This window comes from Chenopodium album, chromosome 2, assembly GCF_948465745.1.
Source record: "Chenopodium album chromosome 2, dcCheAlbu1.1, whole genome shotgun sequence".
In the NCBI taxonomy this organism is placed as follows: Eukaryota; Viridiplantae; Streptophyta; class Magnoliopsida; order Caryophyllales; family Amaranthaceae; genus Chenopodium; species Chenopodium album.
This window is the reverse complement of record NC_137835.1, coordinates 82,390,468-82,414,718: the sequence shown is the minus strand read 5'-3', so window position 1 is coordinate 82,414,718 and position 24,251 is coordinate 82,390,468. Positions and strand designations below refer to the sequence as shown.

Genomic DNA, 24,251 nt, shown 5'->3' with positions numbered 1-24,251 from the left:
CGCAAACTTGTTTCCATCACCGATTCCTTATGCAACTCACCCACACGGTATACCTTAAATCGATTCTTTTCCAACATAGAATTCTTATCATCATCACCATTACAAGACCAATTAAGTTACTAACCTGAGTTTCCCCTCATTTGCCACCAATCTTTTCCGATTCCATGAATCAGGACCGGGCAATTTCACAGTAACCGTCTTATTAACCTTCATTGTTTTGTAATCAACAGAATGCAGTTACCAGTATAATCAACAGCACAAACCTTCCCTAAAAACTATTCACATCAGAAAATCTAGTAATCAAACTACCACGAACAAAACCCCAATTCCCATTTCTCAACCTCACCCCAATCAGTATACTAACTAATCGGTAATTCCCTGAATCAGTTGTTTTATCTCAGTAGGATCACCCCATTCAAACTCACACAAAATTTAATAAAAAAACACACTTGCAAAAAGTAAAATTTTGAATTCAACAACAGATGTAACTGGTAAAAGGGTATATATTCCACTGAAGATTGATTTATTAAATGAATACACTAAAGATTGATTTAATCGACTTATTAAGAATTCTCCGCCAGATTATACAACTTCAATACTAAATTTACAAACTAGCTAAAAAATGAAAACAGTAGTGTTTGCTATCCAGAAAATACAACATATCAACATCAGCAAGAACAACATTCAAATCTTGCAAAATTGACAGAAACCCAGTAATCCAGTATCAAGCCCGTACCTGCCGCCAATTGCACCAAACCCACCACACGAAACCCCCAAAAGCTGAAAACACGAAGGACATCATCATTGAAAACAAGCCAAAGAAGCAATACTCCAAAACAGGGTTATCCTCCATAATCATGAACAGAAAAACCAAGAGAAAAAGGTGAAAGAGCCATGCTAAGGTAGCTCGAACGGAAGTAGAGACCATCAGCGGCGACGGGATTTCTCCGAGCTTATTTTCCGACGAGGAGTTCTGACCCAGAAAATTTTCCGGCTAGGATGAATCATTCCCGAAAGTATCATAGTCAAGAATAGCCCCGATACCGTGAACGGAAACGGCAGAGCTTTGAAAGAGGTCGGGATGAGTGATTAGGGCACCATTGACGGAGAAATTGCCGGCGGAATTGTTGGTAATAAGCAGAGTTTTTCCGGGGAGAAGAGTTGGAAGGCGAGTTCCAATTGGACACTGCCGGAGCTCGGAGAAAGTAAAGCGGCGGTGAACAATGTGGTATGAAATGAGGAGAGGGTCGGTGGAAGTGGCCGGAGAAGTAGAGTTTCCGGCAAGAAAAGCGCCGTCAACTGGGACGAAGAGGGTGGCTGTAAGAGGGAAAATGGAGGGGTCAGCCGCTGCTAGAAGTTCAACCCAGTAGCTGAAATCTCCAGCTCCGACGATTGAATCTCTGATTGAGTTGAACTGGGTTGTTTCTTGGATGACTGAGACCGACGGAAGAGGCGGCAGTGATGGTAATGGTGACGGCGATGATGTTTCGAAGGTTGTGAAGTTCGTTGCAATGGCGGAAGTTACAGTGCTGGAGAAGTTGAGCAAGAGGAGGAGAGAGAAAATGAACAAGGAAGCCATTGATGAAGAGTAAGCTTTTCTTGGGTTTCTGAGAGAAACTTCCAATTGAGTGAAATTAATGTCAAAACGCAGAATATTTGGGGATTTATTGGATTGACTTACCTTAAGGGTATATATAGTCAATACAGATGGGTGTGGTTTCGACAAATCGACAGTGGGAGTAGGATTCTGGACTCGTGGAGCCCATATGGGTGGGGATTTTAGGCTCGGTGGGTTGGGGTTGGGCTTTTGGGATGGCGGAAGGGTGGGGTGGGGATTTCGGAATGGTGGGGCGGGGATTTCGGAATGGTGTTGCCGTGGAGGGTCGGATGATGAGGGTTTCGGGTTGGGCAAGCGGTGGCCAATGGGATGGGGTGGAGCCGTAGGGGATTAGTATGAGAGGGTTTTGTTTTGTGGAATGCTAAATACCGCCATAAAAAATGATCACCATTACCAACAATTGGTATATAGATAATCATGCCCTTACTATTTCACCACCCCTTATCTCCCCGGCAACCCATTACCCCTTCTAACTAGCGACGACCACCACTATCTTGACCGGCGACCCACCACATCCCCTTGATTAATGATTGATACTTAAGAACCCTAGCAAAACCTGCTACCCATGTATAAACTCTGTTAATTTTAATTTCTACAACTATATAATACAATATTGAACTAGCCATTTTAATTACGAATAGCATGTACAAAAAGAAAACAAGATAATAAGAAGCATAATTTCAAGACCTTAAACGGAAAAATCAATCATATAACTAATAGTACATAAAACTAAAACTTTTAGCCAGGTAGGATTTATTTGAATATATTTTATGAATAAAAAAAAAAGTTGGATAAATTTAGATAAATTTTTTAGGATAAAAAGTTAGTTTATAATTTTATTTTCAATATAAGATAAAAATGTTGCTTTAAAGTTTTATTTTCAATAAAATGTCAATATTTCATATGTACAAATTAAATCATAGTTTTATTCAAAAATATACTTCGTATTAGATTATCAATAACTATCATATAAATTTATTTTTTATATCATAATTTTTAAGCAAAGGAAATAGTTCAAAACATATACTTCGTAACATTCATGTACAATATATTCTAAGGGTCGGTTCACATTTACATAATTTTAGTTCAGTTCAACTCCAATCAGTGCAGTTCACCTCCTTCTCTCATAAAATATTCATCTCAGCTTAGTTCAGTTTAGCTCCAATCAATTCAGTTCACTTTAGCTCAGTTTAGTAAATGTGATTAAGTGAACATACCTTATGAAATAAAATACTTCACAATCTAATATGATGTGTTAGTGTACTGTATGTAAACCAGTAAATTAGGTCTGGTCATGGGTCAAGAAATGCACAAACCTTGCCTAAAGTTTAGGGTTTGGGTCAATATTATCTATTTTTGACTAATTTTTAGAAATTTCTAATATTTGAAGCTGACTTTGCTATAAAAAAATTGTAATTTTTTTAGTCAAACATTCTCATCAATAATAATAATACGGAGTAATAATAAACAAGTGCTACATAAGGAAAAAAAATTTAGTGCTAATTTGCTAAAACATTACATGAGTACTAGACTACTATACATAATTTAAATTTGGCATGTATGAAGTTTATGTTAAAATTCAAAATAGACATCGTTTAGGTACAAATTAAAATTAGTTTAATAGTAATAATAATAAAAATAATAATAAAACAAGTCTAAGACTAATATTATATTTCCTCAAAAAAAAAAAAAAAAAAAAAAAAAACTGTATTATATGGAGTATCTTTGAACATAAATCCCAAAGTTTATCTTCTTTCTAAAAAAAATTTAAGCGTTTTGCCACAAGTTGAGTTGTTTCCAAAAAACTGTAGTAGTACAAAGTACAATACAATTAGGATTCCTGTCAAAAGAAAATAAGGATTATATATATACATAAATAATCTCAACGCCATAAAAAAAATAATTGTAGAATTTGACACAAGACATCGAAAGATTTGAAAGTTTTCTCTACTTCGTTATTTCACACAATTTATTCGTTATTCTTTGTTGAAGATGAGTCCACTTGATGAGATTTCGGCTAGTATGCCTTCTATCCACCACTCTCTTCTATAATTTTTTTCTCAATTTTGCTTATGAATTTGTTCTAACTTTAATGTTACGTGTTATTGTGTTAAAATTTTAATTATTTTAGAAGCCGAAGGTGACACAAAAGAAGTGGCAAATTTGAAGATATGCCTTGTTATATGGTTCTATTTCCAGGTATCAACATTAATCTCTCTCTTTTTTTTTAATCTTGAAACCTTTCACCAACATTATACAAAGTATATACTTTCGGGTCAATGACATCATAACAGACAACGAACCATATCATGACATATCTCTGGGGGGGAGGGTAAGGAAATTCCCACTCCCAAAGTGTCCCCATTGGGGTTTGATGCTTTGGTGTATGAATATTTGTTTGACCCTGCAAAAGTTTTGAAGTATAAAAAATACGGAGTACTGTATATACATCTATTTATTTATTTGTGTCAACTATGGTCATTGTTTTCTTACATGAATCTCATTCTGGTTGTCTTGCAGATGGTGCTTCTAGCAGCGAGTACTGCATTTGTTTTCAAATTAATGATACGATACGATTTTGGTTTATCTGTGTTTTTACTTTTACCCATTACTATCGGTTTTACTGCTCTCCATCTTGGAGAAATAGGTCAGTATGCTCAACTTAATTTTGTGACATGTTTATATGCAATATGATTTATTATGAAAAATTTATGAAAATTTTACAATAGCTGTTTAAACTATAACTAATATTTTTTATTTATCAAATTTTTAATTTCATTTATGTAATTTTTTTTTTAATTTCATAGTTTCTCGAAATATAAAAATTTATGTTATATTGGATTTAAATTTTCAAGATATATATATATTTGTATTGTAGACATTTGAAAACTAATTGTGACCATAATATTATAATGTAAAGTAGTCATATTTCAAACGACCACGGTAAAACATCTATTTAATTTAGTTGATTGTTTAATTCCTGTTTTGAAGGTCGTGTTCTAAACGAAACAGATTCCTTGAAGTCGTACTTGATCGGGTCATATATAACCATGTTCCTTCTTTTAGCAATGAGGATACATACTCTATTGGCGGTAAGATTAATTTTCTTCTATTATCCAGTAATGGTGTGTTTTCTTCACTTTATTTTTGATCTCAAATAACTAAGCTCAACATTGTATTTCTTACCTTACCATTTTTCAGGATTTTGAAAACGGGGTTGTGCAGTACTCTTTGACAGACCATCAACTAATCAGGCAATTTATTGCTATGATCCATGGTATGTTTTTTTATACATCTTTCCCTTCCCTGGTTAGTTGTCACACTTTATACCAAGACGATTATCCTTAATACTTGTTTCTTTAAATGATACAGAAATAGCGGCGCCAATTGTTGCTACAATAATCACATTACCCCTCATTCGCATCTTGTCTTCTTCGTCGTCTTCTAGTCGATCTATGTAATCAAGAAAAAGTAAATTTGTTTTTAGAACAAAAGAAAAGTAATTAGTTTTAGTGGGTATTATGTTTTGGAAAATTTGCTCTTATTCTTATGTAACGCGTACTTGTGACTTTTTTGGTACTCAATTTATAATTAGTTGGCTTTATTCTTACATTTATTTTTAATTTAAGGTCACAACTCACGAGGATAACCTTACATTCAATGGCATAGATGTAATATAAATAATAGGAGTAAAGTGAGAGTGAGGGATAGTTCAAGTGGTTAGAACTTAGAACTTCAGGAGATTAAATCAAAACCTCATTATTTTGGATGTTGACAAACCTCATCCCAAAAAGAGGCGTTTACGTGTTTTTTTCAAAATTTGAGCTCAATTTGGACCCTAAGTACAAAATAGCTCTCAAAATCTTTAACGGAACAATTTTCAATACGCAAATCAATAAAAAAATATTATTAAGTAGAGAGTAGGCCCCACTAATGGAATTTTAACAGCGGGATAAAAAAATATTGTCAAGCCACTGCCCAGTGAACAAAAAGAAGTACACCAATAAATTTGCCAAAGAACTTTAAAGTAAAGATGATACATGTATGTAGCTCAAGAGATTAATTCGTATACCAATTCCTCATTGAAAATTTACAAAAAGTTAAATAACACTTTTATAAATCATGCTAATATTAGTGGCAAGGTTAAACATTCACAACAACTTCAAACGCCACTCACACTCAGAGAAAACAAATCACCTCAGTCACATTTGACTGTCACCCATGTAAAATATATATCATGCTAGACGTTTATTCAGCAAGTAGCAAATACATATGCATTCGATACTATCATATCTTGGAGTTGAAGAATTGAGTGTTTACTCACTACTCACTCTGATCAAGTTTGAACTTCAAGGCCGAGACAAATCTGGATAGAACCATGCTGAAGGTGGCCATAATATGTCAGAATATCCAGAAAAGGCTGATATTGGCTTAGCATCACCATCCTCAAAGTGATATACGGTAACTCTCAACTCCTTCCTAGCTCCATTGATAATAGGCTCGCTATATGCTCTTCCCTCACCATACAAGGGGAAGGAATCATCTAAGAACAATATGCAATTTCCTCTAAAACCCGGAAAATCAGCTACTGATGCAAAGAGGCAACAATCAACACCCACAAAAAGTATTCTACCATCTCCAATGCCAACAATTTGATCCAATTTACAATTAACTTCATCCAGCATATAGACTTTAAAATGTACCTTTTCACCACAATAGATAACCCTCTCAATTACATACAACACCCCAGAAGAATCCACCACCAATCGCTTCCTCCTATCGCTGTCACACCCACTAGAAATCATATCATTCGCGATACATTCTATCTTCAATGTCTGTTGAAAATGCACCCCTTTTGCCCATTCTAAATCATAATGGACAACATAAACTCTCCCCATTCGATCAATAGCATAAACCAGCCCCTTAAAATTCACAATGTCATCAAATTTCGAGGTTCCCTTAAAAGCTAGAAACCCCCAATCTGATCTCCTCGACAACCTCACCCACCCAACACGACCATGTTCAAACCAAACCAAAGCAATGTAATCCATAATAGACAAAGGCTCAAAACAAGTAGGATTTCCAAACAAAACCAATTTATAATCATAACTCAACCTACCACCATTCAAACGCTCCATACCCGATGATCTTAAACGGTACCCATTACCAATAACAGAGATATGAAAATCAGACAAATTCAAATAAATGGGAATTTGAACATTTGCTGGAAAATTACCAGAAGCTCTAATTCTAGATAAAGGGAGTTGAATACAGAGCTTACCTCGGCGAAATTCTTCGACAGTAAGAAGCCAAGGTTTAGTAGATTCTGGAATGTTCCGAGGTCGGATCAAACACACAGCGTAGGCGATCAGATGGTGGAGGTTCCCACTAGATATAGTAGAGAAGAAGTCGGAATCAAAGGCCCAGAATCTGTGAGGGAAAAGAGGAGAGAGAAAAGGGAGATTTCGCGGGATTTTAGAGAGAGAATCATGCCAATTCTTGCAAGCTGCTCTGAAATTGTAGACGTTGGTTCTTGTTTCGAGACGATCGGCGATTTCTAAGAGGAGTTCAGGGCAAAGCTCCGACCAATTGGATTTCTGGGGTTCCATTTTTGTACCAAAAATAAAACCCTAGAAAATTAAATTGGGGGTTTTGATTGAAACTAAATGAAGGTGCTTTTTTCTAACGACACCGTTTTAGTCCAAGTGGTTCAGCTGCCTTTGTTGACTAAGCTGTTGACTCCGGTTAAACTTTTTTGTTGACTTAGCTTTTAACTCCGTTTGACTTAGCTGACTAGCATTCCACTTAATCTCAATACATCATATGACTATATGAGATTATGGACTTGTATTGAGCAAAAGTAAACAAGACAAGTTTCAAATGTCGATGAATTTTGTAGTTAATAAGGCAGGATCTTTACCAATTGGATATACTTGTATCTAACGACAGAGAGGGCGGTGGATGGTGGTGACCAAAATTCAACCGAGTGGCCTTGATGTAATTCTATTGGCGCACTTGGCCTTTCCCATTTAGTCTGCTCTCATTCAGCTAATAAACCTTAGAAAGAGCCCACATCATTTTTTGTAATTCTAAGAACCAAGTAGACTACACCATATGATTCAACAAGAAGTTTCTTTCGATACTCAGGATCTAGATAGTGGTACACTTCTATTGGCTCTACACCTCTTTCCACTTTTCTTCATCCTTGTCCTTGCAATAGATACCTCCAACGCTATCAAGTTCACAAATCCTGCCCTTAAAATTCACTACATCCTCAATACGACTAACATCATCATCGTAAGTTCTTGATATAGCCCCCTTTTTATGCCTCAAATCAGCAAGGCAGCTAGCTAGATTTCCATCATTATACAATACGACAGCGGATAGCAGTATAGCCATCACCTTCGTTGCAGATAGGATCCTCAAAGAAAACCCCACTTTGCTACAATTGCCATACTGTTTATTATCTCCGGCAAAACATCAATGGGCCGGGGTTGCAAGCATACTTGAGTGTACAATTTTATAAACCTTACTACTTCTCGATACTTAGAAACATCTAGATACTTAAGGATATCATGGGGTAACCCTCAAATAGCAATACAAGAAAGGGGCTGTCTGAGACAGAGCTTACCTTTGTTATACTCCTCAGCAGTCAACACTGCACAACCACAGAGGGGGATTCAATTTGCTTAAAATAAAAAATAATAATAATTATTTTTTAAAAAAAAGGGAGATTCAATACCGTGCTTCGAGATATTGCTTGTTTAAACGTCTGGGAGCAGGCATATGGGCAGAGAAATTGAAGGGGATGAAAGAAGATAATATGTATTTTGGCAAGAACATAGAGAGTGATGGATAGATACCGTGCTTTAAAGGCTGCTCAAAATCGAATGACGTCTTCTCTGTTTTTCAACAGATAAATAAATTGTGACTAAAAAGAAATGCGCCATAATTTCCCTTTTCCATAACATCTATAAACCATCTCAAGTTCTTGATGTTAGTAAAAGAATTCTCCCATCTATTCTACTGCATGAGCACACCATCAGTAGATACCAGAACCAAAACCCCTTGCAGTAAGTCAGTAATCCACTTCTCAAAGTCCACATTCCACAAAAATTTGAAGCCATACCACTAGTCAAAGTGAACCAGCTAGGCTAGCACAGTTTGTCCATATATCAACTAAAACTTCAATCCCAATTCCCAAGGGCCTACTGTCAGTCACAACATTAGCAATGGCACCAATCCACAGCCATTAATAGACTTCCTAGTTTTTGTAAGCGATTAAAAGAAGGTAACTGACTTATACAACTAAACAATAAAGACAATATAATAGTAGTCCCAAATATACTACTCATCTTTTCCCTTTCCTTTTTCATCTAAACACCTTCACAGTGCAAGGCAGAGCTTGAACAATAATGTTGAGCTTGGCCTGAGTGCAAACTTCTAATTACAGGAATATGACCACATATGCAGAAATGAAAGCAAGCCCGACGAATAATCTCTATCTCATCCAAAATTCTAATTACTGTACATATGCAGAGATGAGTATATTATATATTGTGCATATGAAGTAATTTCTTTCCTCAACTTTCTGACAAATTCACACTATAACAATGAATTTTAAATCTTCAAAGTCATTAAATTAGCCCACTAACTAACCTGCAAATTTACCTAATGCTAGCTAAATTAGCTCATAGTTCCTCAATAACCGATTCAACCATCCAAAATAAACCCCAGCAACCAAGTTTTCGCAGAATCATCAAATAAAAATGAGACAGGTAAAGAAACTGAGCACGATAATCACTAAAATGAAATGAAACTAATATGCATACTATTGACCTTTTAGTTGCTTTAGTCCTTGGCCAAATCAGTATAGTACTCATCCTTGATTCTTTATAACACCACAAACAAATTCTTGAATGATTTTCTTAACTTGACTTGCTAAGCTACTACTGATGTGCTTATTCGATGAACATAAGCTGGTTGGCTCCTACGATTGTAAGGCTCCAAAATGTGCAAGGACATGGCTAATAAAGCAAAGTTCTAATGTGATTGAAAAGAGATCACAATTAAAAGATAAGAAAACAAAGTGTCTTAATGAACCTCCAGGATTGAACTGATTAAGCACCTTTGCTTCTTAATTGTCTATTACCATTTACCTCTATGTTAGGCAAGCTTTACAAGAACTTTTGTGAGCAAAACTTTACTCAAAAACTAAAGGTGATTTAATCATGCATGTAATTCCATAGCTTTTAGCTATTGTTCTTCCAAAAACTGATTAATTACTTGTTTAGAGTGCGCCCTTGATTGTGAATAATGTAAATACTGCTGATTTCGGGGCCTTGTTAGTGTTGTTACTTCTCTAATGTTTGGTTATCATACAGGGGGGATGATCGTGTAAGCATGCATTATGTTCAATATATTGAGTCAAATAACTTCTCTACTCACAATAAAATGTTTATTTTCCATTGAACTATTGGAATCATTCAAACTCCTACTACACTAAAACACTCTACAAAGCATTAAATATTTCAATTAGCATACCTTAATTTTAACATAAACAGAACCAACATCCCCTTAAACCCAAGTACCCAACACCCTATTGAAATCTCAATTACACTCCTCCAGCAGTGAAGTGTAGGACTAACAGGTTCTCAATTACATCAACACCTATACAAAACAGGTTCTCCGATGTATCATGTCCACGAATAGTTCGACTCTGTCAGCTACTGATTCAGGACTAGTTTAATTCTCAGTAATGTTTGCTTGGCATGCATATCAAACCATCCTAATTGATATGTTGAATCACTTCTTTTTTATCACCACATTCAAACTCACACAGAAAGTGACCAAACAATACATTTGCAACAAAGTAAATTGTGAATTCCACAACAGATGAAACTCGAAAATAGGTGTATATTCCTCTTCAAAATTCGTAACAAACATGCACAAGCAACAACAAAGTTGCCTCTGAGATGCTAAAGATTGATATAATCTACTTACAAGAATTAATACTCTGCTAGATTTTGAACAATTAACCCTCAAACACAATAGGAATTAGTACTCTGCTAGATTATGAGCAAGTAACCCTCAAGCACAACACCTAGACAATGTCAACAACACTAGAATTTACAAGCTACATATTATCCAACAACTCAGAAATAAGCTTCTGCAACAAAAATTGAGTATGTTATCCAACTCAGTAGCAGGAAATACATTGTCAGAGCTTGCCAAGCAGTAGTATCACAGCAAACATACCCAGAATCAAAGCCCAATATACCTGCAGGTTCCTGGCAGCCGAGCTCGCCACATTCTTCGGAGACCCGACCACCGGTCCTCTTCTGTCCTGTTCGAACTCCGGCAACGGAGGCGACGGGACTTCTCCGAGCATATTTTCCGGCGAGGGGTTTCGACCCAGAAAATTTTCCGGCGAGGAAAAATCATCCCCGAAAGTATCATAGTCAAGAACAGTCCCAATACCGTGAACAGAAACAACAGAGCTCTGTAAGAGATCGGGATGAGTAAGTAGCGCACCATTGACGGAGAAATTGCCGGCGGAATTGTTGGTAATGAGGATGGTTTTTCCGGGGAGAAGAGTTGGAAGGCGAGCTCCATTCGGGAACTGCCGGAGCTCGGTGAATGTAAAGCGACGGGGAACAATGTGGTAATAAAAGAGAAGAGGGTTAAAGGAAGTGGCCGGAGAAGTTGAGTTTCCGGCAAGAAAAGCGCCGTCTTCTGGGATGAAGAGGGTGGCTGAGAGAGGGAAAATGGAGGGGTCAGCTTGAGAAAGAAGTTTAGCCCAGTTGCTGAAATCTCCAGCTCCGACGATTGAGTCGATGATCGAGTTGAATTGCAGTTGTTGCGGTGTTTCTTGGACTTGCGCCGGCGGTGGTCGTGCTATGACTGAGAGCGACGGAAGAGGCGGTGGTGATGGTGGTGGAGACGGTGATGGGGTTGGGGCGATGTTGAAGGTGGTGAAGTTGATTTCAATGGCGGAAGTTACAGTAGTGGAGAAGTTGAGGAGGAAGAGGAGAGAGAAAATGAAGAAGGAAGCCATTGAAGACGAAGAAGCTTTTCTTGGGTTTCTTGAAGAAACTTCCAGTTATGAATTTATGATTTATGAAGTATTTCTTTTGTTGGGGAGAAAAATGAATGTGCAACGCAGAGTTTTTGGGATTTATTAGATTAACTTTAGTACATGTAGGGACTTTTATACGTAGTAACTTGATTAATGAGATGAAATTTTTTTATAAATCTAGTAATTGATGATCCATGCTATCCGGATTAACCCGACTCAACACGATCGTTTTGAACTTTTTTGTTTAAAAAAGTAAAATAGCTCGGGTATTTTATTAAATTAAAATGATTTTCATCAAAGACAAGATATCCAATTACAATTCGATTATTTGTTGACCCAAAACTCGAATTAACCTGGCTCGAACTCGACCAGATCCGAACAAACCGTTTGACAAGTGTAGTGAGGCTATTAGGAGAGGTTTTTTTTTTATAAGATTAAAATCAATATTTTAAAAAAGAAAATTGTAACAAAAAAATTAAATTAGTTCGACAATCATAAGAAACATAATGCGATACATGTCACAATTAACTACCTCGTAATCAAATATGTTACCAATCAATCGCGTTCTATTTTGAGCAGATGACCTCCAAATTGGTCATATAGTATCTATATCTATCTATACTTAGTATTTAAAAACTCAAACCACAATCATTCATACGCCACATGTCCTCACAACTTATTCGTATGCCACATGTCTTCACAACTCACTCGTTTGCAAATGTTACTTCCCTTACCTTTTCAATATTAAAAAAAAAATTAAATTACAATTATTACATAATGCTAAAGTCTTTGTGCATTCCGTAACTTGCACATTTAAGTAAGAAAATGAAGTGTTTAATTTCTACCATGATAGAATAAAGTTGAATTAACTATTACATAAACATATGAAGTATAATAAAAATAGTCTTTTTATCACTTAAACTTAAAATATTGCTTAAACTAATATGTCATTTCATATTCTACAATATTCATGTATATATACTTAACTAAATTAATTATTCTTTCACAATTCCACTCTAAAAAAAAAAAAAGTTTTCACATCATTTGCCTCAAAAGTCATGTAACAATAACTTCGTAGTTTCAACTATTAAAAAACATACATTTATATAAAAATAACCTATATTATAACCCGTGCATTGAACGCGCTAAAATGCTAGTTATTATGAGATACTCCCTCCGTCCCTAAATTACATTCATACTTTTAGCATTTATTCCTCACATGAGAGAAGTAGGAATGTAATTTAGGAACGAGGGTAATTAAAATTTCATTTGATTTTTAAACAAATAGACAATGTCATATTGTTCTTGAATAAATTTCCTTATTTGTTTACAGACTCATATAGATTAATCATATTCTTAATTTCTATATTTTCTTAAGGTTTTCCTGAAATTTGACTTGAAGCCGTTGAAAATGGTTTGTTGAGGCCGAGGTTTGTTGTGGGCCGAAACCTCCAAAATTTCTCAAAAAGCATGAATATTAGCCTTCAATTTCGGAATTTTTTGATTTTTTTTCACTAGGAAATAAAAATTCCTTAAATGTTTACCATGGTCCTTAATACCCTCCGATCCGGGAGTCTAATTGGTTGATTGGAACCATCCAATTTGTCTTTAAACGACCAATTTACCAGTTTACAACTTGCACCGATCGTTCTTGAGTTCAACAGATCCTTCTTTGACGCTTTTGTTTCCGAGAACTCAACTTCCAGCGATCCTCTTCTTCTCATCCCCGATTCCAAGGGAACATGCCCTGCTTCGACTCCCCTCTCAACGGCAATTGTGTCCCGCCTCCAAACAACCGAAGTATCAATGGCCAACCGACGCGATGGTCTGGTTATGGTATTGTTGATTCTATTGCTCACAATAGCGCTGGATTATCTGGAACTCCCTATGCTGTCACTAGTGGCTATTGCTTGTGGGTTCTACTTTATTTTTTATGGGTATTGAGCTTCATTCTTGTAAAAAATGGAGGCTACTTTGACTACTTCTCTTACTTTGTGATTTTATTTCATGTTGAAAGATTGTGATTCTTGACTTCCATAGCTTGTGTTTCGTTTGAAAATTTTGGTGATGGTGGCATTACACTTTATCCAGACAATAATTTAGTTTGTAATCTACAGTAGTATTCCCATTAGTCTTGCTCATACTTGTTCGTTTATGTTTGATTCTTTCTCTTCTCAAATCTTGGTTTTGATTTGACTAGATTTTGTCCATTATTATTGTGTAAGTCTCAATTTTGCATGAATTTTGAGTCTCAATCTAGTTTTTCTTCTGTTTAACTATCCAAAATAAGTATGAATCCAATTGTTCCAAATTATAAAAAAAAAAAAAAAAAAAAAAATTTACAATTATTTTCATATTTTGTCACTCGGGAAACAAAAAATGTTTTTTTTTAATATGAGAAACCGGCACAACCCTATTCACAGATATTACACTCTTTTTGACAGGATTCATAAATGTTATCTTAGCACAACATTATTAACATTGAAAACAAATAATTTTGTAAAAAAAAAATACTCGTAACGAATTTCATAATTCATAACAGAATTCGGTGGAATCTCCGACACCGAAAAGCATTCATGCTATTTACTCCACCCACTTACAGTCCGTCGTAAGACGAGTCAGGCTTTCTCATTTGGCACTACTCCTTGTGCCCACATAGCACAACCGTTTGTGCTGGTCAGATATGTTGCTAGCACATCCCCTTGGTGCTAACAAGTCCCCTTGGTTGAATTAAGCACTCACCCTTAGTGCCTTTGTCCGAATTTACGACTAAGTGTCGTAGACAATTGAGCACACAAGCTATCACCCTTGCTAGTATGCCCGACCACTCACTTAGCACCCTCGTGCCTTAGTTTTCCTCACACTCTTTAAGTGTTTGAAGGAAAGGGTTAAGTTGCAAGAGAACAAAAATGCTTTTGAAAGGCTTTTTGTATTACTCTCAACTTGAATGTAAAAATGAGGTCTTGGAGCCTATTTATAGTGCTCCTCCCTACTTACAAGCTTTCTCTAGAATATTCCTAACCTCCTCAAATGGAGGGTTCTAGAATACAACAATCTAGAGAGTTCCCACCTCCTTTGGAACTACATACATGGAGGTTTCTACACACATCCTACGTAGAATGCTAAGGACTAGCCTAGAACATTCTAGAAACTTACATACAAAATGTACATACATAGAAGAACCTAGAAGACTTCTAAGATATACCAGACCTTCCTTGATTATTCTAGAGTCATCCACTCTAGAATAGTCTTCCAAAGAACCCCGTAGATAGCTCCAGAACCTTCTAAAAGCTCCCCGCGTTTTCCGGACTACCTGCTGCCAAAACTTGTACTTTGGGACCTTTTCTCGAAAAACCGACACCACCATCGTCTTGCTTGGCCCAAAATACGGTGGACCCCCAAATTTGGGCCCATTTGGACTTCGTTTGGGTCTCCAAAAGACTCATTATTGTGTTACTATCACTTGGGTGTTCATTAGGAAAATACACAAAGTGCTAAATAAAGCTCTTTAGGGGGAAGTGCTTACCTGGGCACCAAGGGCAAGCCCCCTAGCCACGATTATGCCTTGTTGCCTAGTGACCCAAATGACGCCCATGGTTGGCAAGGGAGATGACCCGTGAAAACCTACTGTTCTACCCCGTATTAAGCACACTTGGGGTTTCAGCCACATACACAAGGATAACAAAAATACTGACAAAGTAAGAATGCCTACTATTAAGCATAATCATTGGCCAGAAAGAGGAACAAACATATACTCGTACGACTTCATGATAGCTACAGAGTAGAGAGTAGTGCTGTGGAGAATAGATATAGGAGGTAACTATTCATTAGAAAAAGGCTTGTGTCGCCATTGAGCTCTATGATAAGGCGAGTTAACAACCTTCCAGCCTGATGAAATACTTATATTAAGCAAATAAAGTCCAACAATCAAGAATAAGTAAATTGTTCACTGCTCATATGGTCATACCTTATCATAAATATTTAGAGCAGAGTATTTTCCTCCACCTTAACCTATCCGCCCTTTTCAACAAAGTGAAATAATATGGTGGTATAGAATCACTAATAGCAAACCCAACAAGTTAGATTGCTATATACTAGCTCCGGTTACAAATTACAAATCCCTCTCCGTCACAAAATCACAGGTGTTCAAAAAACGAGTTTTTTTTACCAATAAGGTACATTCCAGCCAAGCAATCCTTCCCAGGAATCTGCCTCTATCACTTGATCCTCCCCTCAAAATGCAGGTATCCTTCTCTGCTCTCCTTGAGTAATTTCCTGCAGACACATAAACAACAAGTTAGTAGTATATTTGTCACTCCTAATTCATTCCTTGTATAGAAATTTTACACAATTAGCTCTATGAAATACTTCAATAAAATAAACACATATGTACCAAAAATAAACATAGATAAAAAAGAAGATTCTCCTCATTACTCCAGAATACATAAAATTTTATTGATAGGTTAACAAATTCCCTCTCCCAAATTTCGGTTAAGATCAACGGTCCAAAAACGGAATCTTTTCATAAACAAACTTTATGTCTTCCTCCACTTCATCCAGTTTGGCTAATTCATCAAGAACTTTCAGCTTCATTTCCTGGACCCGGGCTTTGGCCTCACTAAACTCCTTCAGAGCATCAATCAGTGGCTTGCTTTTGTGAATTGTTAAAGCATTTTCAACAAATGGTGCCAACCAGTCTAATTTAAAGTGCATATGTTGCAGATCGGACAATGTCGAGCTCAAGTATTCAACTTGGATTTTATTCAAGGTTTGTCCTGAGCTACTCTGGAGGAGAATAAGCACTGTTGTTGCTAGTGACTCTAAGGACCTAGCTATCAAGTCACCACTCCGTATTGTACTCTCTTCCAGTATGTTACCATATTTTTCCCATATATTTTGCAGAGTCGTTAAAAGGTTGGACTTGATCTTTACTCCTTTAAACACCTCTGTTGAAGCACACGAGTTAAAATCCTGCAACCATGAGAAAAAAAGTCTATAAATAATGCCCGACGTATGACAGGTAATGGAAGCATGGGAATCTAATTAATACTTGAATTCTCAATACAGAAGAATCCCCTAGAGCTGTGTGTATATCTATCCCTGTAATCATTGGTACTGAAGCTGAGCAATAAAAGACAAATATTCATCAAAGATTATAATTAAATTACCTTATTTAGAATTACACAAAGGATTACCTTTTACAAAATTTGTTGATCCAATACGGGGGGCAACCACAGAAGACGGAGGCAATTCTTCCTTGCTACCAGTTGAAACACCTTGTTCCCAAGAGTTCAATCCTTCACTCACCTCATCGCCCCTCAACAAACAAGAGAAAAAAAATTAGGCTAACTGCAAGGTGTTTTGCCATTTGCTCAATAGTAATAAAGCATCAAAATTGTTTGGAGGATGAGCTAAAGATGAAAAAGTTGCTTAACAAGAGTCCTCAGTTTGGAAAAACAACATACATACAAAAAGAGCTACCACAGGTTACATGACTACATGAGAGGGGGCATTGGACTATTGAAGAATGTCTATTTTCCACTTACGTTCAGTTCCGGGGGTAGAAACAAGGTCAAATGTAGATGTTTGCCTCTTTGCCACCTCAACCTGTCTCTCAATCACAGACTCCCAATTAAAGCACTAGGCAACATTAACAGTTCTGAAAAATCCACTCATGAAATACAACATAAGGGCATATTAGCAATTTACAAACCCATTTAGAACTGAGTTCGTCCCTAAAGCAAAGGCAAAGCAAAATCAAAATGTTTTCATACATCAATCCAACTAATCTCTGCTTAAGGTGAAGGAAACATTTATGTAAATTAAATTACAAAGGCAGTAACATCTATAAAAGCCATAACAATTCAAAAGTCTTGACAATTATACAAAACATGAAGAAATCAACAGACTTCAAAAAAATGGACATGTAAGTTACCCGCTAGAAGTGAATGTATCCGGCCAGAACCAGGTTGGGGGCGTCCATAGTGCTTCAGCAATGGTACTATGAATATGATCATGCTCCCTTTTCCCTCACTACTATTGAAATCATAACCAATTAAAAGATTTATGCTTGCATATGGGTCAATTTTGGTTCAAGTCGGGTTCGGTGCAAGTTAATTAAATTGACTGTTGTAAACCGGTAAATCGGTGCAAGTTATAGACCGGTAAATTGGTCGTTTAAAAGCAAAAGGGATGGTTCCACCCACCTTATTGGACTCCTGGAGGGTATTGGGGATCATGATAAATATTTCGGCAATTTTTATTCCGGGCGAAAAAAATAAAGTCAATAATTTCCAAAATTGAAGGCTAATTAATGTCCACAGTTTTTGAGAAATTTTGGAGGTTTCGGGGCCGGTGTCGCAAATTCTTGAGATTTTAGGGAATTCATCTCGGGGTCATATAATGTCGTTTGGAATCATAAATGATCACTATATGTTGTCATAAATGTTCGTGGTAGGCTTGATTTAATGAAATTGGTGCAAATTGTAAACCGGTAAATTGACCATTTAAAGGCAAATTGGATGGTTTCACCCACCCAATTTGACTCCCGGAGAATATTAGGGACCATGGTAAACATTTTTGCAATTTTTATTTCCGGGCGAAAAAAAGTCAAAAAATTCCAAAATTGAAGGCTAATATCCACGATTTTTGAGGTTTCGGGGCCTGTGTCGAAAAGGCTTGAGATGTTAGGGGATATATCTCGGGGGTCATATAATGTCATTTGGAACCATACATGATCATTATATGTTGTCATAAATGTTCATGGTAGGCTTGAATTAATGATTTCGGTGCAAGTTGTAAATCGGTAAATTGTCCGTTTAAAGACAAATTGGATAGTTCCACCCACCCAATTGGACTCCCAGAGGGTATTAGGGACCACGGTAAATATTTCGGCAATTTTTATTTTCGGGTGAAAAAAGTAAAAAAAATTTCCAAAATTGAAGACTAATATCCACATTTTTTGAGAAATTTTGGAGGTTTCATGGCCCGGTGTCAAAAAGTCTTGAAATTATAGTGGATATATCTCGGGGTCATATAATGTCGTTTGGAACCATATATGATTATTATTTGGTTTCATAAATGTTTGTGGCAGACTTGAGTTAATGAAATCGGTGCGTGCAAGTTGTGAACCGGTAAATTTGTCGTTTAAAGGCAAATTGGACAGTTCCATCCACCCAATTGGACTACCGGAGGGTATTAGGTACCATAGTAAACATTTCGGCAATTTTTATTTCCGGGCAAAAAAAGTCAAAAAATTCCAAAATTGAAATCCATGCTTTTTGAGAAATTTAATATGTTTCAAGGCTCGGTGTCAAAAAGTTTCGTGATTATGGGATAAATCTCGGGGTCATATAATGACATTTTGAACTATATATGATCATTATATGTGTCATAAATGTTCGTAGTATGTTTGAGTTAAGTAAATCGGTTCAATTTGTAAATCGGTAAATTGGTCGTTTAAAGGCAAATTGGATGGTTCCAACCAGCCATTTGGACTACCGGATTATATTAAGGATCATGGTAAACATTTCGAAAATTTTTATTTTCGGGTAAAAAAAAGTCAAAAAATTTCAAAAATGAAGGCTAATATCCACGCTTTTTGAGAAATTTTTCAGATTTCGGGGCCCGGTGTCAAAAAGCCTTGAGATTTTAGGGGATATCTCTCGGGGTCATATAATGCCGTTTGAAACCATATATGATCATTATATATATTCATAAATGTTCGTGGTAATTTTGAATTAATGAAATCGGTACAAGTTGTAAACCGATATGTTGGCTGTTTAAAGGCAAATTGGATGGTTTCACACACCCAATTGGACTCCCGAAGGGTATCAGGGAATATGGTAACTAATTCAGCAATTTTTATTTACGAGCAAAAAAAAGTCAAAAAATCCAAAAGTGAAGGCTAATATCCACGGTTTTTGAAAAATTTTGGAGGTTTCGGGGCCCGATGTCGAGAAATCCTGAGATTTTTGGGGATACATATAGGGGTCATTTAATGTCGTTTGGAACCTTATATGTTGTCATAAATGTTTGTGGTAGGCTTGAGTTAATGAAATCGAAGAAGTTGTAAACCGGTAAATTTGATGTTTAGAGGCAAATTGGATGGTTCCACTCACCCAATTCGACTCCCAGAAGATATTAGGGACAATGGTAAACATTTTGACAATTTTTATTTCCGAGCGAAAAAAGTTAAAAAATTCCAAAATTGAAGACTAATTATCCACGCACGCATTTTGCGAAATTTTGAAGGTTTCGAGGCTCGGTGTCGAAAAGTCTTGAAATTCTAGGGAATTGGGAATACATCTCGGGGTTATATAATGCCGTTTGGAACCATATATGATCATTATATGTTGTCAAAAATGTTTGTGGTAGGCTTGAGTTAGTGAAATCGATGCAAGTTGTAAACCGGTAAATTGGCAGTTTAAAGGCAAATTTGATGGTTTTACCCACCCAATGGGACTTCCGGAGGGTATTAGGGACCAAGGTAAACATTTCGGTAATTTTTATTTCCGGACAAAAAAAAGTCAAAAAATTCCAAAATTGAAGGCTAATATCCACGTTTTTTGAGAAATTTTGGAGGTTTCGGGGCCCGTTGTCGAAAAGCCTTGAGATTTTAGGGGATACATCTCAGGGTCATATAATTCTGTTTGGAACCATATATGATCATTATATGTTGTCATAAATAATGTTTGTGGAAGGCTTGAATTAATGAAATCGGTAACAGTTGTAAATCGTTAAATTGGTCATTTAAAGGCAATTTGGATGGTTCCACATACCCAATTGGACCCCCGGATGATATTAAGGACCATGGTAAACATTTCAGAAATTTTTATTTTCGGGTGAAAAAAGTCAAAAAAATTCCAAAATTGAAGACTAATATCCACACTTTTTGAGAAATTTTGGAGGTTTCGGGGCCCGGTGTCGAAAAGTCTTGAAATTATAATGAATATATCTCGGGGTTATATAATGTCGTTTGGAACCATATATGATTATTATTTGTTGTCATAAAAATTCGTGGTAGGCTTGAGTTAATGAAATCGGTCAAGTTGTGAATCGGTAAATTGGTCTTTTAAAGGCATATTGGATGGTTCCATCCACCCAATTGGACTGTTGGAGGGTATTTGGTACCATATATGGTAAACATTTCAGCAATTTTTATTTCCGGTCGAAAAAAAGATAAAAATTCCTAAATTGAAATCCATGCTTTTTGATAAATTTGGGATGTTTTAAGGCCTAGTGTCAAAAAGTTTTGAGATTTTAGGGGATATATATCTCGGGGTCATATAATGACGTTTGGAACCATATATGATCATTATATGTTGTCATAAATGTTCGTAGTAGGCTTGAGTTAATTAAATCGGTGCAAGTTGTAAACCGGTAAATTAGCCGCTTAAAGACAAATAAGATGGTTCGTCCACCCACCCAATTGAATTGAATATGACCCGACTTGGAAATGACCCGACCTGATTGTAACCTGCAAATTTTGGAGGTTTCAGGTAGAGTTGTCATTCGGGTAAACGAGTCGGGTTTAGGTCGGTAAGAGTGGGTCAGGTCAATTCGGATTAATTCCATAACCTATGTGGGTCGGGTTTGGGTTGGATCATGCTTGAGTCGGGTCACGTTGGGTCATACTTCTTATCGGGTTTGGGTTGGGTTAATAAAAGTTCGGGTTACATTCGGGTCGAGTGAACAATAGATCGGGTTTAATTCGGTTTTTCATCGGTAAAAATGGGTTAGGGTAATTCTCGGGTTCGGTTCAAGTCAATAATTTGCGGGTTAGAATCAGGTCGGGTCATTTTCAAATTGGGTCAGTCTCAGGTTCAAGCCGGGTTCGGTTCAAGTCAATAAATTGCGGGTTATAATCAGGTTGGGTCATTTCCAAGTTGGGTTATTCTCAAATTCAAGTCGTGTTATGTTCAATTCAATAATTTGCAGGTTACAATCAGGTCGGGTCATTTCCAAGTCGGGTCATATTCGGGAATTCAACTAATTATAAATAGATAATTATCATTTTTATCAAGCTAATTTTTTCCTTTGACTATAATATGTATGGCAATATAATAGGGAACTACCGTCTATAATTTAGGAAGATAATTATCTCCTTTGACCATACAACAAATATATATTATACTTAATTCTTAAATTTGAGGATGATGCTCCTTTCTTTTGCTGGCTTGGACCGACTTGGTCTCCCTAGACAAAATGCTTTGATCAACAATAATAAGGTGGTGTAAATTGCATTTCAGGTGATTTGAAATCGGGTTAGGAACAATTTGGGTTGAATTTAGGTCGAGTCAATAACAAGTCGTGTTGCTTTTGAGTCGGGTTAATAACAGATCGGGTTAATTTTTTTTGTCGGGTTAGTAATAGGTCTGGTAAAATTTGGGTCGGGTCAATAACAAGTCGGGTCGAATTTGGGTTAGGTTAATAACAAGTCGATTGATTTCGGGTCGGGTTTCTAACAGGTTGGGTTAAATTCGGGTCGGGTTGAATTCAGGTCAGGTTAGTAACGAGTCGGGTTAAATTCGTGTATGTTTTGACAAGTTAAAACGGGTTTGGGTCAATTTCAATTCAAGTCAGGTTCGGTTCAGGTCAATAATTTACGGGTTACATTCGGATCGGGTCATCTCCAGGTCAGTTCATTATCGGGTCTGGGTTTGTTTTAGGTCGAGTCTAGTCGGGTTTGTGTCACCATTTTTTCGGGTTCAGATGGTTCGGTTAATAATCGAGTTTGAGTCGGTATTTCGGGTCGGGTCAACTTTTGACAGCTCTAACCACAACCACCGACGGCCAGTGCCTATCTGAATCCTTGGTCGGGTGGCGCCTATCATGCCGTCTCATTTCCCCCTCCCCCGCCAACAAAGCCCACCCCACCCATCTACTCTCCCTTTCCCGTTTGATTTTATGGGTTGGTGTGGGTAATAGGCTTTTCGTTAGGTTTTTGATCTGGGTTGTTTGAGTTGGATTTAGGTCGGCGAATAGGGGATAAGGGTCATTCCGAGGAAGGAGAGCGTTTTTGTAGTGGATTGGGGTGGGGGAAATGGGAGGTAGGCAGCGTGGTGGGGTGGAGGAATTTGGGGATCATATGGGTTGTTCGTGGAAAGGGGGAAGTGGTGAGGTGGGCTTCGCCGGCAGGAGAGGGGGACGTGCGCTGACGAGTTCCGCTAGTCGAGGAGTGGGCCACCTAGGCTCCGGCAGCCGATATTGGGGTTACTGGTAGCAGCGGTGGTTGGGTTGGTGGAGGTTTTTTGTTTCCTAATTTTTTTTTTTTTATAAATTCTTTTAATAGAGTAAAGTTGGGATTATTCCAATCAATTTTTCCCAAAAAAAAAGTAATTGAATATTTTATAAGAGAAGGAAATTAGGAGCTGAGCTGAACTGAAAATAAAATATGAGAACAACCGTGAGTTTCTTAGTCAATAAAAAGTTTTCATGTAAAAAAAAAAAAAAAAAAAAAAAAGTTCAATAAAAAGTTTGTACGAACTACGAAGTTAATCCTTAATCCAACAAATCCAATAAATTCCCAATACTCTGCGTTTCTTAACAACAGAAATTAGGCATAACTGGAAGTTTCTTCAAGAAACCCAAGAAAAGCAAAGCTTCTTCGTCTTCAATGGCTTCCTTCTTCATTTTCTCTCTCCTCTTCCTCCTGAACTTCTCTACCACTGTAACTTCCGCCATTGAGATCAACTTCACCACCTTCAACATCGCCCCAAACCCATCACCGTCACCACCATCATCACCCCCGTCTCTTCCGTCGTTCTCAGTCGTCGCACGACCACCGCCGGCGCAAGTCCAAGAAACACCGCAACAACTGCAATTCAACTCGATCATCGACTCAATCGTCGGAGCTGGAGATTTCAGCAACTGGGCTAACCTTCTATCTCAGGCTGACCCCTCCATTTTCCCTCTCACAGCAACCCTCTTCGTCCCAGAAGACGGCGCTTTTCTTGCCGGAAACTCAACTTCTCCGGCCACTTCCTTCGACCCTCTTCTCTTTTCTTACCACATTGTTCCCCGCCGCTTTACATTCACCGAGCTCCGGCAGTTCCCGAATGGAGCTCGCCTTCCAACTCTTCTCCTCGGAAAAACCCTCCTCGTTACCAACAATTCCGCCGGAAATTTCTCCGTCAATGGTGCGCTACTTACTCATCCCGATCTCTTTCAGAGCTCTGTCGTTTCTGTTCACGGTATTGGGACTGTTCTTGACTATAATACTTCCGGGGATGATTTTCCCTCGCCGGAAAATTTTCTGGGTCGAAACCCCTCGCCGGAAAATATGCTCGGAGGAGTCCCGTCGCCGCCGTTGCCGGAGTTCGAACAGGACAGAAGAGGACCGGTGGTTGGGTCACCGAAGAATGTGGCGAGCTCGGCTGCCAGGAACCAGCAGGTATATTGGGCTTTGATTCTGTGTACGTTTTCTGTGATACTACTGCTACATTGGCAATCTTTGACTACTGTGCTTCCTATTGTGTATTTCCTGCTGCTGAGTTGGATAACGCGCTCAATTTTTGTTGCAGAAGCTTATTTCTGAGCTGTTGGATAACATGT

At 37.3% G+C, this 24,251-nt stretch overlaps 1 protein-coding gene across 1 annotated transcript; it reads right to left on the bottom strand.

Moving 5' to 3' along the window:
• Window positions 1–5,626: 5,626 nt before the first annotated feature.
• On the bottom strand, window positions 5,627–7,227 carry LOC145590226 (putative F-box protein At1g65770). Its single transcript, XM_081646976.1, has one exon. It carries the CDS (start codon window positions 7,225–7,227, stop codon window positions 5,968–5,970), a length of 1,260 nt encoding a protein of 419 aa, XP_081503102.1. The 3' UTR covers window positions 5,627–5,967.
• Window positions 7,228–24,251: the final 17,024 nt, after the last annotated feature.